Source organism: Alosa pseudoharengus, unplaced genomic scaffold (genome assembly GCF_046254945.1).
Source record: "Alosa pseudoharengus isolate Yale_2024_CS ecotype anadromous, Long Island Sound unplaced genomic scaffold, YU_APseudo_1.1 YU_APseudo_1.1_scf_22, whole genome shotgun sequence".
NCBI lineage: Eukaryota > Metazoa > Chordata > Actinopteri > Clupeiformes > Clupeidae > Alosa > Alosa pseudoharengus.
The window spans coordinates 30807730-30832218 of record NW_027468680.1 but is presented as its reverse complement, the minus strand read 5'-3'; the positions used below and the strand labels follow the sequence as shown (position 1 = coordinate 30832218).

The 24489-nt window shown below is 41.8% G+C and overlaps 1 protein-coding gene across 1 annotated transcript; it reads left to right on the top strand.

The window, feature by feature from the left end:
- The first annotated feature begins 6331 nt into the window (after positions 1-6331).
- On the top strand, positions 6332-23759 carry dlk1 (delta like non-canonical Notch ligand 1). Its single transcript, XM_076299818.1, has 5 exons — positions 6332-6482; positions 20106-20169; positions 20533-20663; positions 21160-21301; positions 22937-23759. Exons 1-5 carry the CDS (start codon positions 6332-6334, stop codon positions 23757-23759), a joined length of 1311 nt encoding a protein of 436 aa, XP_076155933.1.
- The last annotated feature ends 730 nt before the right edge of the window (positions 23760-24489 follow it).

Here is a 24489-nt window from a genome sequence, read left to right as displayed (position 1 = left end):
ACAGTCCAAAAGTAAATTAAATCCCAAACCAAAAAGACCCTGGTCACAATTTGAGGATTTACGGTATTCACATTGAGTATTGTTTAATGAATCAACATCTCTCCTATTCTATTAGCCTACTATTTCTTCATAAATCTTCCTGCTAGATCAATAGGCTAGACAATGTGAACTAAATTGTCTCACTTTTGCATTGCTTTGATTGAAAATCCATTTAATGATGACGATGAAAAGTAGAGGATGATAAATGTGATTGTCAATGCTTGACGCTGTTTGTGTTATTTAGTTCAGAGTTTTTAGAGAGACTCTCTCTGACTTGGTGAGAACATTAGTTGAGTCAGGGGTGTGTTTTTGTTTTGGTGATTTTAGCACTGGTGCTTAGGTTTGTAGTGCACATTATGTAGGCTAGTGTTTTGAATGGATTGAGCGTGAAAATGGTCATGAAAACTTTGGTACCATAATTGTGGAACAGGCCTATATGAGTATAACATGTGTTAATTGCCCTATGTGACTAGCACTATGCTAAAAATGATAGTCAAGCCTGGTAGAGGAGGGGTCAACAGTGAAGGCATCACAACAACCGATACCATCAACCTTCTGGCTGGTTCCTATGGCAACGTGCCTGATATAGAATGGTGTAAATAGATGGGATTGTTTCCTGTAGCCTACACCGCATTTTCATTAGGGAGCTCGAGCATGGCATGCCACAGTGGTGAATGATCGCTTAATGATATTGCTCTCATCACACTGCATACAGCACCCTCCACCTTTAATGCCACCCTTAGTAAAGATGAGTAAAAGGAGGTATAAAATCATCTGTTGCCGTTTTATACTGCATTAGTTTCAGAATGAAAACAATGAGGAAAAATCCAACCTTGATAGAAAACAAATGTATTCCGAGATGAAAATCCTCATACAGAATTACATGTTTTTAGCAAAAGCATATTTATGTGCATTATATGAAATTATTCCTCGTTTTACCCATCTTTACTAGGGGTGCAAATACTGTAAATGTAGAGAGTGAAAAGGTGCTGGTCACTCACACACAGAGACATATATATATATATATATATATATATATATATATATGCTCAGCAGGGCCGTTTCAAGGAATTTGGGGGCCCCAAGCAAAATGGACATGGAGGCCCCACCACCACCACCACCGCACGCAAAGCCTACAGGAACCACAGCATAGCCATACAGTTCACCCACACTTTATATAAATAAAAAATTTTGACAGTGTTGCATATATATACTGTGCATTAGTTTTGAACATTTTGAACATTTGCAAAAACACCACCATACTATAAAATCCAATGTCAGCTTCTTCCTCATGCATGGAGGATGAAGTTTATGGTGTACCTGGGAAAATAATTGAAAAGAAATCTGAAATTACCTGTGAAGTACGTTTGACCATTTCACTGTTAGCATATTGGAAAAGGTCATTAACAGCTCAGCTCAGTGAGAGAAATTCACTCTACCTTCATCAGTGGAGGTATCCTTAGGAAGAGCCTGTAGGCTGAGAAATTTAAGCAAAGCACCTTGAGGGAGAAAGAAAAGATATGTTAGCATTTCCATATTTTGATATTTAGAAGGGATGCAGCTGCTTTCTACCAATGCTTACTGTAAAAACATCCCAAGCTAATGTTATACATTAACCTAGGCCTACTTGTAGCTTAACATAGCATTTAAAAGCATTCTGCTGTTTGAGAATTAGACAGACGCACCTGGTGCTTTAAAGACAGTAAACAGCTGGCGTGCATGAATACTGCTAGACATGAATGTTCCAGTCTGCTTTGATGCACGGAATTTATCGTGTGGTTTTCCTAACCCCCATTTGGTAAATAGATTATCATGGTCGAATAGTTAGTATAACAGAGAAGCTATGCCACTTTCATCAAAACCTATTACAAAGCTATAGCAATGTTATGTCATTAAATACGATAAACAGTGATTCTGGAAAGATCTGCGTCTTCCTTATCCCGTTAATAAACATATTACAGTATGTAACCATATTCCGTCCGTTCGGTTGCTCTAACTGTTCTAGTTTGTTACAAGCAGCATTGGCCGTCAAGCAGGTAGTTAACATAAAAATGTTTTGCTAGGCTAGCCTTCCTGCTGCGACATTACACCATTACAAATAGAGCTATTTTATTCAGTGTAATTTATCACTTACCACTATCTTGTTTTTTCTTGTCATCCTCTTCCTTTCTCTTCTTTCTTTTCTGGCTTCCGGACGCATAACTCCGCTTCATTATGACTGCCTGTTTTATATTTTCGCGGCAGCAGAGATCACAAACCTGGCTGGCTGCTGTCAGCGACTACTGAGAGGGGCCCCCTTGAGGGGGATCCCGGTATTGCCGGTAACAGTGTCGTTGCACTTTACTGCATTGACTATCAAAGGGGCGCTCACAGTTTGTCGTTGCATTTTATTCTTAACCAGTCGTTGTCTTGGGGCCCCTGGCCAGCTCGGGGCCCCAAGCAATTGCTTGGTTTGCTTGCCTTCTAGCGACGGGCCTGATGCCCAGATGTATGCACAGACTTTCACAGCACTGCATCACCTCCCTGAGGACCTCTGAATCAATATCCCTTCCCTGTGGTGAAACAATGAGCAGCTCTGACTGGGTTGCATACACAAAGCCTGAATGCTGCACAAACCCTATCAGACCATGTTAAGCCTAATGTCTGATGGAACAAGAAGTCAGACTCTCGCTAATTCGTGTTTAAAAGTTTGGTGTTGAGTCGGAGCAGGGGGGTGGTAGGTGGGTGGGTGTAGATGTGTGTGTTGAGACAGCATGCATTTCAATCTCTGCTCCGTGCTCCACGCTGCTCGCTCCACGCTCCATGCCCCACGCTGCTTTACTGCTTGAACCCTCACCTTACCTGTGCGGCGCGTCCTACACATTGACCTACAGCATTCAAATTTAATTTGAACCTGCTGTTGACCAAATTGAAGAGGGCAATGAGGAGCAATCCACTCGTCTGGGGAAACATGAGGCTGAATGACAATCTGGCTCAGCGCCCCAAGAAAACACATCTGTTACAGGGAGGGAGGATCACGCTGAGGAGGCACTGATTGCTTGTTGTTTTTAAATAAAAATCAGCGCCAGATGTAAGCTGGATAAGTGGATGTTCAAGGCAATGTAAGAGCAAATTAGTATCAAAATATTAGTGTCCAGACAAAGTAAGAAAAAAGAAAAAAAGCTTCCCCACCATCCATTGCTCTGTGGGTTAAAATGAACATCTATAATGCATTTCCACAGATGGGAGACACTTCCTTTGATGGATGTCTAACATGAGCTGTAAATTACATGCCCATAATTCAGTTGGAAGCATATGCAAATGTCTACATAGATGTACGCAGCAGCAAATTGAATTAACACAGAAAGAAAGTGACATAGCACTCACTGGCTGTTTTCTGTCCGGGTAGAAATACAGCAATCTAGTCTTTTCCTTTATTTGCAAAAGAATAAAAAAAAAAAAACCCACAGAGACAGAAAATGGCATTGCACATAACCGAAGGATGTTTTGTTTGAGTTAATTGAGAGCCACATTAGATGCTTTGTTGCATTGTAAGAAATATTTTGTGTGTGTGTGTGTGTGTGTGTGTGTGTGTGTGTGTGTGTGTGTGTGTGCGTGTGTGTAAAGAGAATGTTTGAAATCAATCTGCTCTGTGCTACAGAATATTTGTCCTTACAATTCTTTATATGGTGCCCTTTACTTTGATAGTACTCTTGGCATGTTATGGCATCCCCACACACTGAAGCTCTATACATATTTCCTCTGCAAACATGTATTATTTTTGTATTATTTGAAGAAAAACACTGATAGCATTCTTGCATCTCATCTATGGGGCGCCAAATGTAACATGCCTTATATTGTGGACAAAATGACTTTTATGAGACGAAATACATATATTCATTACGAAACCATGTTACATCGTAACGCCTTTTGTCCACGGAATGCACAAATTGGTTTGCATTGTGTCCATGAAACACTGAAGAGAGCACATCATTTCGTGGACGAAATTGACTGGTGGCCTTTTCCTTTCGTGGACATAATGCTGAATGCACTATTCACTGTCGTAGACGAAATAAACTCTTTTTTAAGTAATTCTGTCTACCTAAATACGGAATGCACCTACACGCATCATTCTGTGTAGCCTATCCCATTTCAATTTCGTCCACAAAAGTATTGTGTTGTGTTTAGAGTTGGATGTCTCGAGACCGGTCTTGGTCTCGAGACCACTTTTACGTGGTCTCAGCCTTGTCACAGTCTCGACCGTCTTTGGTCTTGGTCTTGTCTTGGTCTCGGATCCCTCGGTCTTGTCTTGGTCTCATTGTCTTGGTCTTGCGACCATGATACAAAACATAACATGCGATAATGCAACATTAAATTATTTCGCCTTTCACGCCCTTCAAATGCAGCCTTTCAAATGCAACCAATCAATGACATACATATATTTTGTTGTGATTAAGAAACTGGCGCTCATCCAATCAAAAGACGCAAGTGTAGCCAGCGCGAAACGTTAGGTTTACGTCGTAGCTGTCAGTCCCAGTCAGGCCTAGTAATAATAATGTCAGCGAATTCCGCCATCATTAAATTTGCATTCACGGAACATAAAGAAATTTGCAGTCCAGGGGCAAGAAAGAAGCATTCTGCAAATTGCAAGTTTTTTTTTTTTGGTCTCGGTCTAGGTCTCGTCTCGGTCTCGTCTCGACTTTGTCTTGGTCTTGACTCAGTCTGTCTTGGCCTTGGTCTCGGTCTTGATACCCTCTGGTCTTGGTAGTGTCTTGGTCTCAGTTTAGGCGGTCTTGACTACAAGTCTAGTTGTGTTACAGAAGGCATTCCGTCCACGCAATAGTAACTTAATAACTTAGGAAATGCATTTAGTGACATATGCTTTCATTCTGTGGACGAAATGCATAATAGAATCACGTACAATACATTTCGTGAGTCAGCAGTTTACGAAATATATTATGTCACGATAATTTCATTACGTGGACGAAATGCATAACAGAATCACGAAATCGGTTTTGTGACCTGCTACAATACATTCCATGAGTCAGCAGTTTACGTAATGAATTATGTGTGACGATAATTTCATTACGTGGATGAAATGCATAATAGAATCACAAAATCAGTTTTGTGACTGCTAAAATAGCCTACAGTTCGTGAGTCAGCAGTTTGCGGAATGAATTACAGTAGCCAGTGGGTAGCTTACCATTTAGAAGTGGCCACTTCATTCGCGCCTCCCGTTATTCAGAGCTCCGTGAAACAAAGGAAAGCCCTCTATTTGGACGGGCAAGTAGGCATAGCGATTGGTAGGCCTATATGCGCGCACTCCAGCGAGACGATATAAGCTAGGCCTACTGTTAGTACAAGTCGCGATTTATTAGGCTATCCAATCGCTATACTGTTTTCATGAACATTACAGGAATCCACTTCATTCATTGTTTTAAATATCGTTGCTTAACCTACCCACGAGTTTGTCAGTTTCACTTGCACAGACACGCATAGACTTTAAATGATCACGCACAGCGTACCACTACCACCTAGGCTAATATTATGCCTCTATATTTGATGAGGCCTATGTATCAGAGAAACATGTAGTTTATTTTTCTTTCGGTCCGCGGTTCCAGCTGTTGTGGCGCAAAATTAACAGACAGAAGCACCGGGCATAGGCCTAATCTAGCCTAAATTCGTGGTCCAGTGGACCATCAATCTACTCGTCGAAGAGGCTCATAGTTTTAAGATCATAGATCATTCAGAGAAAGCCTATGCATGTTGCTTTTCGCGGACCGGCTAGGTCCAGCACGGCCTGGCACCGGTCCGCGGATTGCCAATCACACTACCTCTGAATGCAGCCAGCTGCACTGTTTATCGGTAATGCTACAGCGGACTTAAGCTGCCACCTCATGGCGAAAAGTTGCAATACATTTCACGCAGCTCTGAATAACGGGAGGCGCGCGAGTGCCACTTCTAAATGGGACCCACTGGCTAATTCATTCCGCAAACTGCTGACTCACGAAATGTAGGCCATTTTAGCAGGTCACAAAATTGATTTCGTGATTCTCTTATGCATTTCGTCCACGTAATGAAATTATCGTGACACAATTCATTTCGTATACTGCTGACTCATGAAATGTATTGTACGTGATTCTATTATGCATTTTGTCCACGTCACCAGCTTATTAATAGCCTTAAGGCTGCCCGTGACCAGACAGCAATAGGCAGTGCAATTAATCAATGAGGCAAGGGGCTCATACTCGTATTACAAATGTATTAAATTAAATATAAATAAACAGTCAATCACATTGAATTCACAGTTAAAATGTACATCAAATACAACACTGTAATAAAACAAGAGACCACAGCCAGTAATACCGCCGCCAACCACCAGCAGCGCCAGACCCCACACAGCAGTCCCCAGTCAGCACAGCACAGCACAGCAGTAAACAAACGAGCAAGCAAGCAGCAGGCGAGTCAGTAGCTTCAGTGTTCTCCGGCCTAGCCTAGCCAAGCAGTCATCCGCACAGCAACCCACACATGTTCCAATCGCTCGGTACCTTCCCGTAAGTCCTCCACAGATCGTAGGCTACTCAGCTCTCCACCCGATCACCAGCAGCGATGTAATCACTCAGCTGAAACAAAGGAGACTTTTGGCAGTACGGAGCAGACTACCACCGCTAATACACGTTATGTTGTTCGAGGCAAAAAAGGAGCTACTCACATTGCCGGTTGCAGACCAAATCTGCCACCCGGAATATAGCTTTTGCGTGGATGCCGAAATCCTCTGCTGTGTGTCCGGCTGGGTAGGCCACCTCTGGCTCGGCCGCTGTGTCTTTTGCAGTTCTGACTTGATACCTCCTCTGTGCAGGCCCGCTAGAAGGCAAGCAAACCAAGCAATTGCTTGGGGCCCCGAGCTGGCCAGGAGCCCCAAGACAACGACTGGTTAAGAATAAAATGCAACGACAAACTGTGAGCGCCCCTTTGATAGTCAATGCAGTAAAGTGCAACGACACTGTTACCGGCAATACCGGGATCCCCCTCAAGGGGGTCTCTGCTGCTGCCGCGAAAATATAAAGCGTCCGGTTATGCGTCCGGAAGCCAGAAGAGAAAGGAAGCGGATGACAATAAAAAACAAGGTAGTGGTAAGTGATAAATTACACTGGATAAAATAGCTCTACTTGTCTTGTACAAATGGTGTAATGTCGCAGCAGGAAGGCTAGCCTAGCAAAAAATGTTTATGTTAAAGGAACCATATGTAAGATTGTGGCCAAAACCAGTATTGCAATCACTTTCAAATTACTGTAGGGCGGTGTATCCCCTCCCCCTCCCCCCTGACTTAAGGTTGCCAACCCAGATGCCGAAACACTACTGACTTTGTGATTAGTAGTTAGGTGGAGGGTGGCGCATCAGGCCAAAACACGACATGACATGACAAAACACAACATCAACATCAGTTGAGGGCTGCAACTTCACTTTTTAAATGACAATATCCTGGCCGGACTACTGTTGTCAGTGATATAAGTATTTGAAATAAACATGATTTCTTAATGTCTAGTGACATATCAGGGCTATTTTATGATTAAGTGAAATACATTTCTTACATACGGTTCCTTTAACTACCTGCCTGACGGCCTATGCTGCTTGTAACAAACTAGTTAGCGCAACTTTTTTTTCCCCGAACGGACGAATATGGTTACATACTGTAATATGTTTATTAACGGGATAAGGAAGACGCAGATCTGTTCCAGAATCACTGTTTATCGTATTTAATGACATAACATTGCTATAGCTTTGTAATAGGTTTTGATGAAAGTGGCATAGCTTCTCTGCTATACTAACTATTCGACCGTGATAATCTATTTACAAAATGGGGGTTAGGAAAACCACACGATAAATTCCGTGCGTCAAAGCAGACTGGAACATTCATGTCTAGTAGTATTCATGCACGCCAGCTGTTTACTGTCTTTAAAGCACCAGGTGCGTCTGTCTAATTCTCAAACAGCAGAATGCATGCTATGTTAAGCTACAAGTAGGCCGAGGCCAATGTATAACATTAGCTTGGGATGTTTTTACAGTAAGCATTGGTAGTTGTGAAAGCAGCTGCATCCCTTCTAAATATCAAAATATGGAAATGCTAACATATATTTTCTTTCTCCCTCAAGGTGCTTTGCTTACATTTCTCAGCCATCAGGCTCTTCCTAAGGATACCTCCACTGATGAAGATGGCCTGAAAGGTTAATCTTATGTGTGTGTGTGTGTGTGTGTGTGTGTGTGTGTGTGTGTGTGTACTTGTATTTATGTTGGATTTTTAAATTGCCATACAACCTGCACTCTTTATAGTTTGAACAATGCATCTTTTTTCTGCATAAGGTGGCAGTGTTTTATTTTCTCACTTTGTGAGAACTGAAAAATGTTAATGTGAGTGTGTGTGTGTGTGTTTAAGTATGTTGGATTTAGTTATTGTGCACTTTTTTACATTTATATTGGATTTTATGGTACGGTGGTGTTTTTGCAAATGTTCAAAATGTTCAAAACTAATGCACAGTATATATATGCAACTGCAGTATTTGCACTGTCAAAATTTTGTATTTATATAAACTGTGGGTGAACTTAAACTGTATGGCTATGCGGTGGTTCCTGTAGGCTTTGCGTGCGGTGGGGGGGCCTCCATGTCCATTTTGCTTGGGGCCCCCAAATTCCTTGAAACGGCCCTGCCTCTGTGCCTGCCAATCCTGCAAATATAGGGAGAGAAACACTCCCACACACCTGTTCCCCCTCATTAAATTAAGCAGCCCCCTTCCTATAGGTTCGATTGTGAGTCTTTGGGTCTTTGTTAATTGTCAGTTTGATTTGGGACAGCCGTGACGGGAATATCAAAGTCCACACGTGAAGCAAAACAAAACACAGCACACAGAACACAAATAAATGCATTAAAACACTACAAACGTGAAACATGATACTTTGCACACTGTGACACAGAATGAAAGCATATGTCACATTTCGTAAGTTATCAAGTTACTATTGCGTGGACGGAATGCCTTCTGTAACACAACACAATACTTTTGTGGACGAAATTGAAATGGGATAGGCTACACAGAATGATGCGTGTAGGTACATTCCGTATTTACATAGACAGAATTACTTTTGACCAAAAAAAAGTTTATTTCGTCTACGACAGTGAATAGTGCATTCAGCATTATGTCCACGAAAGGAAAAGGCCACTAGTCAATTTCGTCCACGAAATAATGTGCTCTCTTCAGTGTTTCGTGGACACAATGCAAACCAATTTGTGCCGTGGACAAAAGGCGTTACGATGTAACATGGTTTCGTAATGAATATATGTATTTCGTCACACAAAAGTCATTCTGTCCACGAAATAAGGCATATTACATTTGGCGCCCCATACTCATCAGCAATGACGCCAAAGACCTGTGTAGTTATTTTTGGACTTTGTCACAGAGGCAATCAAATGCACGTGTGGCTGCACTTCCTTCACACATAGAACACATCCTTTCTGTCTTTTAAATGAGCACATCTAAAATCACATTTCAAACAGCACGGCAGCACTCAGAATGGGATGTGACTACACTTACTGTGAGAAGACATTTTCAGAACATTCTGTTGTGATAAAGAGAGAAAGATGCAAATAAAAGCATTTCTCAAAGCATACCTTCCACCGGTGGCAATATGAACAGATGTTCCTAGGTGTGCTTTGAAGAATGAAGCATTATCATTAAAAAAATATTCAACAAGGACGAGGAAAATGTGTTTTTTGAAGATTGAAAGATAACTGAATACAAAAACTATTTTTTATGAATCCCTTTCTTTGGATCAGCTGAAGGCCACAGTACACAGCGATACACAACTATAGTTGACGGTGTAAGTATTTGCTACAGCAAGGTCAATTTGAATGAATAGATGCTACAGGCACTGGAGTTGCTGGTGCAACACTGAATGTACAATGCAACAGGATTATAAGGCCACACTCGTTTGTGCTCTCATCCTTCACAGCTCAGTGTGAGTGAATGGAACCTCTTCGAAATGGAACACAGGCCATTAGAGCATCAAATACATCTTAAATACTTTCTATTTAGTCTCATTCTTTCTCTCTCATTCCTTTATATATATATATTAAAATTCATATATATACCTCCAGTAGAAAACTCTTTGTTTCAACGTCTGTTGTTTTAAAAGTAACTTGACTGGATATGCATTATACTTTAGCAAATAAATGGCAACACACAAAACAGAACTTCATCCTGTGATCTTATTAGCTTAGTCAACTCACGTAGAGAGGCATGTGTTGAGAAAATCTCTCTGATGAATCTCTATGATGAATCTTCCTCAGCGTTCCTGGTGTCCTGCTGTGAAAACAACTTGGAGAAGAGGAGGCAGTAGGCTGATTGTAGGGTGGATGAGCATGCTGGGAGCTCTCAAGCTTGTTTTGTGATTGGAAAGTGTCACATGGTGTGTGTGTGTGTGTGTGTGTGCGTGTGTGTGTGTGTGTGTGTGTGGGCAGGCCCGGAGTGGGTAATCGGGAGAATCGGGAGAATTCCCGGTGGGCCGCTTCACTTTTGGGCCGGTCGAGGGAAAAATATTGACATTTGTCACGTTAATCTATCTTCTCTTAAAGTTGGCTACACACGTTCGCATTCTATGCCTAACACCGCAGCCTCTGCATGGGTTGTTCTCCCCTCCCAAGAAAAGTTAATTGGTTGGGTCCATATAGCCCGTCTTTCCTAAAAAGTTTTCTCAGATAGCCTACCAGCCGGGCTGGCCCTTCCGTAGTGATAAGCGTCAGGGAGGATGGATGGTAGAAAGACGCCATGCAGGGTAGGAATTTCACGGCGGCCACGACGGCCATGGCCATCGTAGCCCCTTGCGTTGGCAGTGAAGCCCCTTTGAAAATCATAGGTTTACAGGCCACGGTGGCCTTGGTGCCCCCTTCTTTCAATATTCTGCTTTGTGTCCTACTAATAGCGATTTTTATTTAGCCTGTGGCCTGTCAAAATAATCTTAGCATTCACAGCGCAAATTAATTTAGTCTTTTACGCAGTGGAGAAAGTGACAGCGCAAGAAAGTGAGTCCAAATTCACCCATTCTTCTCAGTTGAACTACTCACGAAGTAGCCTATTCATCACACAGACATCACAAGTATCTTTTAAACGATGTTAGCCGATAATTGCTGTGTTGAACGGTTCGCGAGAAAAGTAAATAATATAATTCAATTTAATCATACATTCTACTGAAGGTTTTGCGTCCATGATCTCCCTACCCATTCATCTCGGTGGAATACTTCACGAACCCTTCTTTTAACACATGACAAACCACATATCAGAATAAACAGCAGACCTTACCGAACACAAAGGTGTAAAGCAGTCCCCTGTACAGTTAGCCGTTCCAGAGTAATCCAGTTTTGAATTTGCAGTAAATTTCGAAATTCCAAATTTGGGCTTTAAGTTTTACAATGTGTTTAAATTGTTCCACATGATTTCATAACGGGCCAAATACAAAATAAATGTTACAAAAATCGCCTAGATATTGGTAAATCAGAGGACAGCTGACTAAGAGTTTGTGAAAGTAGCCTTAATGATCACAAAATGCTAAGCATGCATCTAGGCTATTTGAGTTTCTTAAAGCTGAGCTGTGCTACATTTAAATTGTTCAATACATGATTTCATAGCAGGACAAATATGGACCCTTTCAACAAGGTAAACAAAAACAAAGCTTGAACATTCTATTTGGGCCCCAATCTACTTCCTCTTCATATGGAATGTTAAAAAGGAAGTCTTGTGGGGCCAACTATGATGCTGATAATGAAAATTCCATGAAAGGGTCTATAAAATAAATGTTATATATAGCCTAGATATCTGTTTTTATTAGATGATCAGATGATTTACAGTTATATGTAATATGTCATGTTTCATGTTTTTGTAATGTTTCATACAGTGATGCAGGTCTACTGCAGTGAATAGGCTAAATACAACTTTGATCATTTTTATAGCCTACTACTGTATAGTTAACTTTGGCCTTGGTGCCCTGACATGTGGCCTTTGTGCCCCCCACCAAATATGCCCAACTGAAGGCCAAGTGGCCTTGCCCCCAGAATGGTGAAATTCCAAGCCTGGCCATGAGGCCATGGCCAGGAAAAAAAGACGAAAAGTATTGGAAGAAAATGCTGCCAAATGTGCCAAACTTAGAGGACAGACATAAGTGGCAACTGGTAAAGAGAGATAGATTATAACGGCGTAATTGGGCTAATAACTTACTGGACGTTGTAGCGTTGTCAACCTATTCGCAAGTAACATATTAAATTAATTAAAATATTAGCCTTTTTGTATCATCCAATATGGCGATTCATAGACTTTGCAAATATTATGCAAATATTGATAACACAACTCAAGCTTGATCTGTGTATAGCCTAGGCATAAAAACAAAAGTAGCCTCTGAGCAGCAGATCAGCCAGTCCCCCGCTGAAAATGATGAGCCTGAAATTAGCTATGACTACAGGGACAAGTAGAAAGGATAATAGAGTTAACCATATGAATTAAAGTTATTTTATGTAAGAAAGAGTAGTAGGCTATATGACAGCAGTAGGGTATGATCAACATATATGCCTTGTTTGCTCAGAAGTGGGTGTAGTAAAGGAGCAAATCCCCAAACAACAACATGATAGCTGACCCATGCAGAAAAAAACATGTAAACAATACAGTAGTTCAATATGCCTCTTAGTGGAATTGTGGGATACATTTCAAATGCTTTATTTCTTGCTTCCTGTTTTTGTTAACTTATCAACCTATCCTTGTGGAATAGTGGAATATTGGTAGCCTATAATAAAAACTACAGGATAAGAGCTGAAATGTTGCCTTATTTATCCAATTTTCACCACCACTAAAAAAGTGGGCCGATCTTGGCCCTGAAACTCCCGGGCTGAAAAGTGGCCCCACTCCGGCCCTGTGTGTGCGTGTGTGTTTGTGTGCGCGTGTGCGTGAATACGCGTGCGCATATGTGCGCGTAGACCAGGGGTGTCAAACATACAGCCCGCGGGCCGGATGCGGCCCGCTAGATGGTTTAATCCGGCCCAGACTTGTAGAGAATACATTTCTGACGATGTCAAAATTGCCGGGAGAAAAGCAGGCGTTGCGACAAAATTCAGAGACAAAGTGCAGCCTGCAAACGGAGGACAAGATGTTTGGGCATTTTATTGTATTTTGCACCAGGAAGTGCTGTGTTGTAAAACACTAAACTTGTTAAAGTGTGGTTGTGCAAACTAAATTTAATCAGGTCGCGAGGTCTGACTCACCGTCAGTTTGACTGTTTTCTTAGTGATAATGGCATTCTGTCTGGCTTACCATACATACCACGCTGTAGTACGGTGGTTAAGCCGAGGTGCCGTACTCAAGCGTTTCTTTGAACTACGAGAGGAAATTGGACAGTTCTTGGAGAAAAAAGGCAGACCAGTAGCAATTTAAATGCCCGGAATGGGTGCAGGATCTGGCCTTTATGGTGGATAGACTATTACACAGCATCACCACCTAGCCTACAAAATTATTTGATCTGATGTAACCTAATCGTATCAGTTGATCGTATTGCTCATGCACTGCTAACTTGTTTGTTAAATTCATTTTATTTTTCATACATTTGCACATTTACATTTTTAAGGCAGGATGTTAACTTTCTTCATAGCTCCCACTTGAGTTTAGTGTGGTGAGTTGGTTCAGGTGGTCAGATGTAAAAATGTAGGCCTATCCACTCAACTATAAAAATAAACCAGTTGTTTATGAGAGTGAAATGCATTTTATTTCAATTTCATTGGCCTCTCTGGATAAATGTGTAATAATCTAATATATCCCTTGTGATTATGTAGGCTACAAATGTAGGCTGAAGGGTAAAGCATAGCCTACTGAAAAAAACTAAGCTGTGGATGTTTTGGATGTTTTGCAATTATTTCACTGGTCCGGCCCACTTGAGATCAGATGGGCTGTATGTGGCCCCTGAACCAAAATGAGTTTGACACCCCTGGCGTAGACAAAGAGAGACCACACACAAGAGCCAATTAGAGGTTCATGAAGAAACAGGTATGTCACATATAACACAGACAAAACAATGCAATATACAGCAGAATAGCAACACACACACACACACACACACACATGTTTGAGCCAAATTCTTTAGGTGTGTTAGCCTTTGGCCGATGGCTGACACAAGTGTGCAATTTTCGCTGTTTTGAGTATATCCAGAGGGAACCTTTAAGCAGAGAGGCAGAAAACATTAAAACATTAGCAGAGGCCGGCGGAGCAGCTCGAGTTGTTATGCCTCTGACTTTATCTCCTCTGCACTCCAGTATGTCACAGCATCATCGCTCAGAGAGCAAAGCTGAAATGAAGAAAGCTACCGCACTCTGTCAAGACTACACCAGGCTCCCTGGGAGAGTTGTCTGTCTCCTGTTTCTAAACTGCAGATAACCTGGTGAGTTTCTAGTCTTTTGTGAAAAAAAGCATAATTAGCATAATTCAGCTCTATTTCAAGAAAGGGAGATAGCTCAGTTAATAACTTAAGTTATTAGCCCAGTGTAGGAGTCGAAGGGTCCTAAATCAGATGGCAGATGCTTTGATCTTGAACTTCCTGTTACATGATGCTTGGCCCAAGGGAAATTCAAGTCTTTTTAAGAGAGTCAACTGTGGCCATTCTACATACTGCACACTAATATTTTAATAAGTGCCAGGGTACAATTGGTTTCAGCCACATATCAGTACAGAAACGAAATGCACCAATACTCGTGTGTGTTGTTTTTGAAATAGAACAGTGAGCTCCACTTTAGAGTAAACTGAAGAGAATATTTCACTGGTCTTCACATGTAGCATACTGTACTATCCACTGTTACACATCAAACCCAGAGAGCAGCTGTTAAGAACTTTGATCTAAAACTAGCGAACTACATAAAAGGCATGCAGAACCTTGTAATCACCAACAACAGCATCGCTGGCCTGGCAGCACAGCTTGCTATCCTATTATGCTGAAGGCTTTTGGCGATATACTTGATGTCACACTGTGAGAGCTTTTCTTCTATTTTCACTGGGTGGTCCAACCTGAACAACAGAATTACATAGTGCTGCCTGGTTGGCTATCAGTAACTGCAGGTGTCCTTTACAACAAAAATAAATTTGAAGATGATGCGGAGACTAGTTGCCTATAAAGATTAGGCATACTCAGGTATGCAAAGACTCAGCAAAGAAAGGCTGACTGAATCTCCTTTATAAATCACATAATATGCTGGGACTTATTTTCCTTGACAGAAACTCTCAAATTTGCTGTGGTGGGAGAACTTTACAGATTCGTTACTATGTGAAAAGACCAACATAAAAATGTAAAAATATTGAATTACAATCAGTCCTGAACCTTACCACATAAATTACATTAGCACCAAATAGAATGGAAATATAATGTAGCATAAAGTAGGCTATTCGAATACATCTGCCTAGTTGGTTGTGACTTGTACTGTTACTGTATGTCCTTTGTGGTTTCATGTAATTAATGAAGTAGACTTGGTCAGCCTGCCATCACTTACAGTAAGGCACATCTAAACTGAGAAGCTAAACAGTGCCGGGCCTGGTTAGTACTTGGATGAGAGACTGTCTAGGAATACTAGGTGCTGTAAGTTTATTTGAAATTAGATGAGCAAGAACATCCAAGTCAACAACAGCAGTCAAAAGGTGAGAACATTTCCAAATCTATTGCATCATGTTGCCTTAATAACTTCTCATTTTCAGACCTTGTGGCTCACTTACAATAGTTTGGTCATTAGTCTAGAAGGCAATTACTAGCTCCTCAATGAAATGAAAGACAAAAAGGCCTGCACTCTCATATTTCAGGGTTTTTTTTGCTGAATATTTTCTGAAGGAAAAAAAAAACTTAGATCTAGACTCAGTCAGGAAATGTGTCCTGACAAACAACCTTCCATTCTAGTTTGTCACAGTGGCAATCACCCCTGGGCAGTCATCTCATTTTGCAGAATGTTTTTTTAATCAAAGCGACTGACTGCCACATATTCATTTAAAGGAAGGTTGTAAAAAAAAAACTGTGCCTCCCACGACTGAAGAAATTAATCATTCAGATTTTTGTATTTGTATGTCGCTTTGGACAAAAGCGTCTGCCAAATCCTATAACCATAACCATAGATTTCACTGCGTAACATCGATCTGCTCATTATGAACAAATCTAATATTCAGTGCTGCAAGTAATATGTGCTGTGAGGTGTATAAGCACGTATAGGGCCCTATTTTCATCTAAAGATATTGCGGAATATATCTCACAATGAGTAGTTATTCACCATCATTTGCAAATTGGTAATGACCAATAAAAGTGATTAGGCAGGAGGCAAAAATGAAGCACAGCTGAAGACGCACTGTCACAAGATGTACTGTAAGCAACTCCTCTGCAGGATAAACGTTTTTTATTCAGTCATTCGAACATTATTGGGGTAAGTGTTGCTTTTTCCAGGCTATTTTTTTGATGCTAACCCCATGGTCAGTCAATAGTGAAAGTAATTAAGTGTGTATAACTTTTTTGTTGTTGAATGACACCGCGGTGAAGTTAGTTTCACTTTGCCAATGAGTTCAAATAATAGACGAGTGCAGATGCGTGTACTGTAGGCTATACTCTGCTAGGTTTTAGTAAAGCATGGTTTAGTGGAATACCTGTTCCATACAGTCTCGCATGCAAGCAGATTCCTTCAAATGCGTCGCTGACTATCAAATAACGATGCGCTGTTTAAAGTTGCACTGCTCGCTGTTAAAGGAAATGACAAATGTCATTCTCATTGGTTTAAATGACGTTACACCGAAAACACATCCATGACTGATTTAAAAAACCTAGGGACGCCTTGTTGCGCCATCCGCCCGACGTTTGATAACGAAAACACTCCACATGTGAACTGGACATCCCACTAAATTCTAAATTTAAATAAGCGTGTGTGTGTGTGTGTCTGTGTCATCTTGTCATCTACTTTCTCAGATGTCAGAATAAAACTCCACACTGTTTCAAATGGGAACATTTGCCTTCATGTTCAGTGATACTACTGAAATGGCAGTACAGTGATACACAGCTTTTCGTCTTTTAGTAGGTCTGTTCTATTGATTTGAAATCTATCTATTTTCAATAGATTTCCTTCAGGCAGCCTTGTGTAAGCCCCTGTAAGCCACGGAGCTGTGTAAGGTGTTTGTGTGGGTGCGTCTTGCATCAGAGCATGCCTCATTTTGTAAATGTGTCCAGGACTAATATGATGGAGTACTAAATGAGGCGTGAAGTGCAGCTGTCCATGGAAAACACACACACACACACACACACACAGACACACACACACACACACACACACACACACACACACACACACACACACACCAAAAACAACATCTAGTCTAATCAGATGCATAAACGTCTGGATGGTAGATGTGTTAGTAGTGGGGATAACATTTACCTTTATCGTATACGCATCTGTATCATATACATGTATTCCATATTAGAGTACATTCTGTAATACATATAACATGTTTAATACATGTAAAATCTGTTCACACCGGTAACTCTACAGCATGAAACCCCCAGGCCTTATAATTCAGTCACACACACACACGCACGCACGCGCGCACACACACACACACACCCCACACACACACACACAGCAAAGCTATTTAAGGCAGCCATGTGAAGAGTACCTCATTTCAAACAGCTTTGTGACTTCAGAATGTGACCTGAATACATCCAATGTTGCAGTTAGGCAACCAGGTCCACTTTTGTGTTTTCTACAGAATAAGCAAGCCTAGGCTAAGTCATGAATAGCCATAGCCACATTCTGTTCTCTTCCTGGGCAGATAGGCACTGGTCACCAATATGTGGCACTGAGCCATTTACCAGGTACATAAATTAAAATCTCAGTTTAATATCCGCAGGTCTCATCAATGCTGTTTCTCCCCACTGAATCATAATCACACCACAGTCATTGAGGCTGGCAAGGGCACCGTTTAACCTTGAGCCATGAGCACCTCAAATTGCTTTTGCTATGTGGTGCCAGCTTTGCTTTCAGGTTTTAAGCCATCAATCAAACACAAGAGACTGCTTTTAGGTCAGGGAGAACTCTTTGGGAGGCAGGATAAAAGTCGTCTCAAGTGAGATCAGAAGACAGCAAATCGATACATTATCCACATTCCTTGCAAGACAGTAAGGTTAACCTAACATCTCATAACAATATCTAGACAGTGTTTATAGTCCTATAATGCCTATTGTCCTCGCACTTCTGCTAGAGTTAAATCACATTATTTAATTGTTTTTAGGCCAGAAACATCTGCCTTTATTGTGTGTGTGAAAGATAATAATGCCATTGAATATTTTAACAGATCAAAGATTCAGTTACAACCTTAAAAAATGCCAATATTGTTGCAAAGGGAAAACACATTTCTCGCCAGCTGTGGTTGTATGTAGGTCATCGTGGGCAGTGGGGACAAACCCAGAACCCGTAGCACAACACTAGGGCTCGAAATCATTTCTCTTGATGGGGTTTCGCTGCTCTCGGTCGACTGCTGAGGTGTTAGAGAGTGAACACGAGTCAATGAAGGACTTCCATGCGTAATAAGGTCTAGGGCACATGACTAACACCACATAAAGAAAAAAAAAAACACTATACACAACAACAAGATTGCATACACTGAAATGTTTAAGTAGCCTATGTAGTAAGTGTGAGTGTATAAGTAGGCCTATGTTGAAATTATCATGAATGGAATATTTGAAGGACATAGGATTACAACAGGATGATTGCATCTTAGTCACAACAGCCTTCAGCTAATTAATACATTGATGACGTGAGCTTTTTTAAGGAGTGTTGCTCTTGACTTGAAGGGCTTTTTGTAGGATAGATTTTGATAGGTTATATGATTGTTGGTAATACGTCACACTCTCGCAGTCTCGCTGTCGGAATGATTGTAAGTCTCTTTTTCCCTTTCCCTGTGATTTAAGGCAACTTTTGTTTGCTCGTTCAGGAGGTTGGGGTGCTGGACAGCTCCTCCGTGGATTAATGTGGGCGGAGCATAAAGTGGACCCTCTCCACCGTCTGAATACACTCTTTCTTCAGGATTGTCCCTGAGTCGACTACCTTGGAATTGGCATCACCCCGAAGCGGAAAAAATATGATTTTTTCAAAGGAAGCTGGGACAAAGAAGACACTTAGTCTATGTACTTTCTCCTCCCACATCACAATATCAGAGAGAGTAATTGGATTTTGACTTATTAGCGAATGACTCAAGAGGACTAATTTGTGTAGCCTAACTGTATTTCCAGTCACTGGTTTTCAGACAATGGTCCCTTTGTGTTGTGTCTTCACCCTAACGGAGCTGTTTTGATTTTCTTAGCTATCGTGAACTTGCATTTATTCAAAACGTTCATTGTGGCGAATTGCGTTAACTTTCACAAGACGGACCTACTTATGATTCACCACCGGACAACCTCTGTGTAGTGAGGGTATCTCAGAAAAGAGACAGAATGCCTTGGAGCTCCGCTACCTGTCGTTCCCAGCGCACACATGCTTATGTTTCAAGGAAAACTGGATACATCACACACCCAAAGATGAACGCATGTGGATTTCATTTCTTAGCGATCTTTTTGTTTTGCCTCACAACTGCTGATATCGGCAACGGTAAAGAAAAAAAAAACATCCCGTTCAATTTGTTGTTGTTATTATCATTTTTTTAAAATTATTTTGTTGTTGTTATTTTTTATATTATTATTAGTAGTAGGCCTATTATTATTATTATTATTATTATTATTATTATTATTATTGTTGTTGTTGTTGTTGTTGTTACTATTGTTGCTGTTATTGTTGTCACTATTAGCCTATTATAATTATTATTATCATTATTATTATTATTATTGTTGTTATTGTTGTTAAACTATACATGAACCATAGCCTAACTGTTAATTCTTTTTTACCAATTATTTATGTGAAGGTGCAGGAAAAGGCTAAGACTGATTCAGTATGCAGCCTAATACATTGTTTGAAGGATGACTGCCCCTTTCTTTCCATGTTGCACTGCTGTGTCCTGAAATAGGTTTGGAATGCACTGCTGGCTGTAACAAGGATAATGGGGTGTGTGAAGAGAATGGTACATGCAGGTATGTAGCTCTTTGTGGTTTCTGACACATACTGTATCTTTTTAATGGTCTCTCATTGTGTTTGTGTGGTCCCAAATGACACTGGAGATCTGGCACCCTTTACTGTGACTACCTCAGGGAAGGTACCCATTACAGTGTGGCCATGGTAACAATTGCTTTCTGACCTAAAGTGCAGCAGATTTAACACCATTACACCTGCCAATTCATCTTGGACTTTTATCAGGAAAGCTATCCAGAGATTACTTAATGAGGTCCAATTTTGAATATTTTGAATAAGGGCCTCAGGGTGGAAGGACAAAAAAATGAATGGCATGCAAGAGCAGCTCTTACACGACACACCACCGTCATTTTCACATGTTTTAGGTGCAAACCAGGCTGGCAGGGCACGACGTGCGACCAGTGTGTGCCTTTCCCCGGCTGTGTTCACGGGACGTGCGACAAGCCCTGGCAGTGCGTGTGTGAGGACGGATGGATAGGAAGCCAGTGTGATGAAGGTGAGCAGCCCGCACCGAGTCTCATTGAAAACATCTCAGTTTGCCCCAGAGGATTGGTCGCATGGCTCACTTTGCATACTCTCTCCTTGCCGATAGCCCTTTCCGGGGTGGCGTGTAAGGATAGAAATCAAGCTGCTGCTGCCATCTCCTGCACTCAATACCAGGCTTTTGTTGCCCCTTTATCTGGGAGATCTCGCACAAACTAATGAGATTCTTTTTTTTCCCTTTCTCGTTCTCCCACTTTACCTCACATACACTCCCTCTGACGCACACACACTTGCTGTGTTTATGTATGATGCTGATGGGAAAGAGATACAACAGCTGAGAGAAGGAGAGAGAGAAAGAGACAGACAGACAGACAGAGAGATAATGTGTCTTTTTGTTTTATGTGTTAGAAGCACAAAGACGACTGATATAAATCTACAAGCTGCACTGAGGTTGTGAAAAATTATTAATTTCCTTCACTGAACTAGCGCTTACTGTATTTTCTTCTCAGACACAAACCCCTGCTCCAGTAAACCCTGTTCTGGCAACTCGACCTGCATCGAGACGGGCGAGGGAAGATACCTATGCGTCTGCCCCCCGGGATACATCGGGGAGCGCTGCCACTTGAGGAAAGGAGAGTGCCAACGGAATGGGTAATGACTGTCCGCTGCCCCCACATATGCTGTCTTTCAGACGGCTCCCTGCTGTAGACCCTCAGCAGGAGTCACCTGGGACACCCCCTTTAAACCCACGGCATCCTCAGATCTCATCACATCACTACCCTGGGAGTATATGTAGCCCAGACTATCCTAATCTGATTTTAATTAAATGGCATGGCCATTTCAGCCTCTGAGTCATGACTTCTTAGGGAACAGCGAGGCACCTGGGATAAAGGAGGCCCGTTTGAATTAAATTTTGATATGAAGGATTGGTCATCCGGCTCCAATACTGGCCAGTGTCTTGTTTAACTGATTCAACCATGCGGCACATTTACAGTGTTCCTCATTTTCCACTTTTTTGTTGTGAAACCTGTCAGTGTGATTTAGGGATTTTATTTCCAGCCCATAATTGACTGCATGTTTTCTACAAAAATAAATTAAACAAAGAATGTAATCAATGGAAGCTCTAGCAAAGCATTCATTATTGCATCTGTTTATTAAGGTATTTAAGCATAAAATAATTGTAAAGCAAGTGTAAAGCAACCAAATATTGTTTATCGTAAGGTATTAAAAGTAAAGCAACTGAATATAATTGTTCCGAATATTGATACATGATTGTCAAAGATTGCCCTTTGGCAAAGGATTTTGTCATGTACAGATTGTTGTAGATCTATGCTTGCCTTAATGACTGGAGAAATGTACCGGAAGAATTGAAACGGCTTCAAGACAAAATGATGGTGGAAACGGGTCCAAATCTGTGTTTAAATTCAATTACATTTACATTAGCTCTCCAGTGTTGGCACAGTCTGTTTGCTGTGCCCTTACACCATTTGGCCAGAGCAACCATGTGGTGTGGGTGTTGAGCAATATCCTAATATTTGCTGGATGCAATTCTTGAAGGCTATGCTGCATGTTAAATATAAGCTGTATCTGGATTTATCAGCATTTACACAAAATAAGAAATTCTGCCATTGAGTTCTTGAACAAGGTCTGTAGAAAACTGAAATTCTGTCTTTACTTTTAACTGGCTCTTGTCTTGATCTAAATATATCTTATTTAGCTGACTCCTTATGCAAATGTGGCTCATACTATAGGTATTATAGCCACTCTACTGTACCAGTCTATAAGAATTTCATTCTTCGCAACCCTGCTGTTGTTTACACCTTGCTAACTTGAGACCTTGAGAACTACAGGAGATACAGGAACTGCCTGTAAATAATATTTTTCAGCAAGGTAAACTGACCTTACAAGATCAGTAAGTAAGTTAAAACCATCTTTTTTTTCTTTTGTAGTACTGTTTGCCAAAATGGAGGCACCTGGAGCCCTAATTTAAATGCCGGATAAAATGCGAAGTCCGTCAATGAGCAAATTGTCTCGTGTCTGAATTAAACTTCTCATGTGGCATATGAGAGCATTCAGCTCACCCACCAGTATTTGTGCTTGGGATCTTGCTCATGGTATTAAATATGCAAATAGACTCTGCATAGCTATTAAAGTAACTATATTTAGACTTCACCCTTTGCCCCGCATTTACATTAGGGCCCCAGGAGATATAGGAACAAGAACAAATAGGACCTGAGTTGACCTTACAGGATCAGTATGCTAAAGATGTTTTTTTTTATTTTGCAGTACTGTTTGCCAAAATGGTGGTAGCTGTCACAACGCGCAGGGCTTTGCTCTGCAGGCCACCTGCGTCTGTCCCCCTGGCTTCACTGGGCACCTCTGTGAGACCAAGACTGCCCTATGCCATCCAAACCCTTGTGCCAACGGTGGTATCTGCACCGAATACGGCCCCAGGCACACCTGCACCTGCCCGCCTGGTTACGGAGGCCCCAGGTGCCTAAACAGCAGCACGGCTGACCGCGACAACCTCCCCTCCTCCCCCTGCTCCAGCAGCCCTTGCCTCAACGGCGGCTCCTGCCTCAACGGCACCAGTGCCAGCGGCTTCCGCTGCCTGTGCCCGCCGGCCTTCGCCGGCCCGCTCTGCTCCGTGCAGGGCCACCGACCCAAACCCAGGCCCAAGCCCCGGCACCCGGAGCCCCACGGCAACAGCGACGGCCTGTCTCCGCAGCACTACAGCCTCCCGGCGCACGCCTTCCACAAGCTGCTGCGTCCGGCCGAGCGCGAGCTGCTCAAGATCACGCTGAAGGAGACGGTGCACGCGCCGGGCGCCGCGATGGTCACACGCAGCCAGCTGGTCTGCTTCGCCGTGCTGGGCCTGCTCACGTGCCTGGTGGTGCTGGGCACCACCGCCATCGTCTTCTTCAGCCGCTGCGAGGCCTGGATGGCCAACGCCAAATACAGCCAGCTGGTCAGACAGCAGAGAGAACACCTGCTGAGGACCAGCGGAGGGGGAGGAGGAGGCAGTTTTGGAGAAGAGCACTCAGTCAACATCATCCTGCCCGAGAAAATCAAGCTGACAAACTACGGCAAGCATTACACATCGATTTGAGCCTGGGATGTGAGCGTGGAAAGTAGTGTGTGGAGAGAGGGAGGGAGATGTGTGTGTGTGTGTGTGTGTGTGTGTGTGTGTGTGTGTGTGTGTGTGTGTGTGTGTGTGTGTGTGAAGGGGGTCAGTTGAAGGGGGTCAGTTGCCAGATGCCCCGCACTGTTCAGTCACATAGGCTATGTAGTTGGATCAGGAGGTGAAGGACTACTTCTTGAAAGCCTGTGGCTTTTATCATGACATTCATGGACATTTAAACTCAAAAAGGGCAGGAGTCTCAACAGTGACCATGACACTTGAATGTAATCAGCTAACACTTTGTGCCAAAAGAGAGATGTGAATGTGTATAATGAACTATATTTAACTGTAAATATGCACACAATATTAACTGTAAAGTTACATAATTATCAAGAACATATGAAGCTGGCTGCCCATTTTCATTTGATTTATTTAACACCATCTTTGTTTGACCTTTGTATTGTATTAGTCTTGTACAAGAGCTTTGCTGCTATACAGCATTTTAAATTATTGTAATTTAAATCCCAAAAGAAGTGAACAGTTTCTGTGAAGTTGTGTTTATTACTATTATTACTATTTCCCCCTTCTTTTCTACAGATCTCCGAAATACAACTGATGCTGGAGAATATTTCTAAACATATGAAATATTAAAACATTAGATTTTGATGGATTTGTAGGTAGACGGGTCAGTTGGTGTATGTCAAAGACACGCATTTGT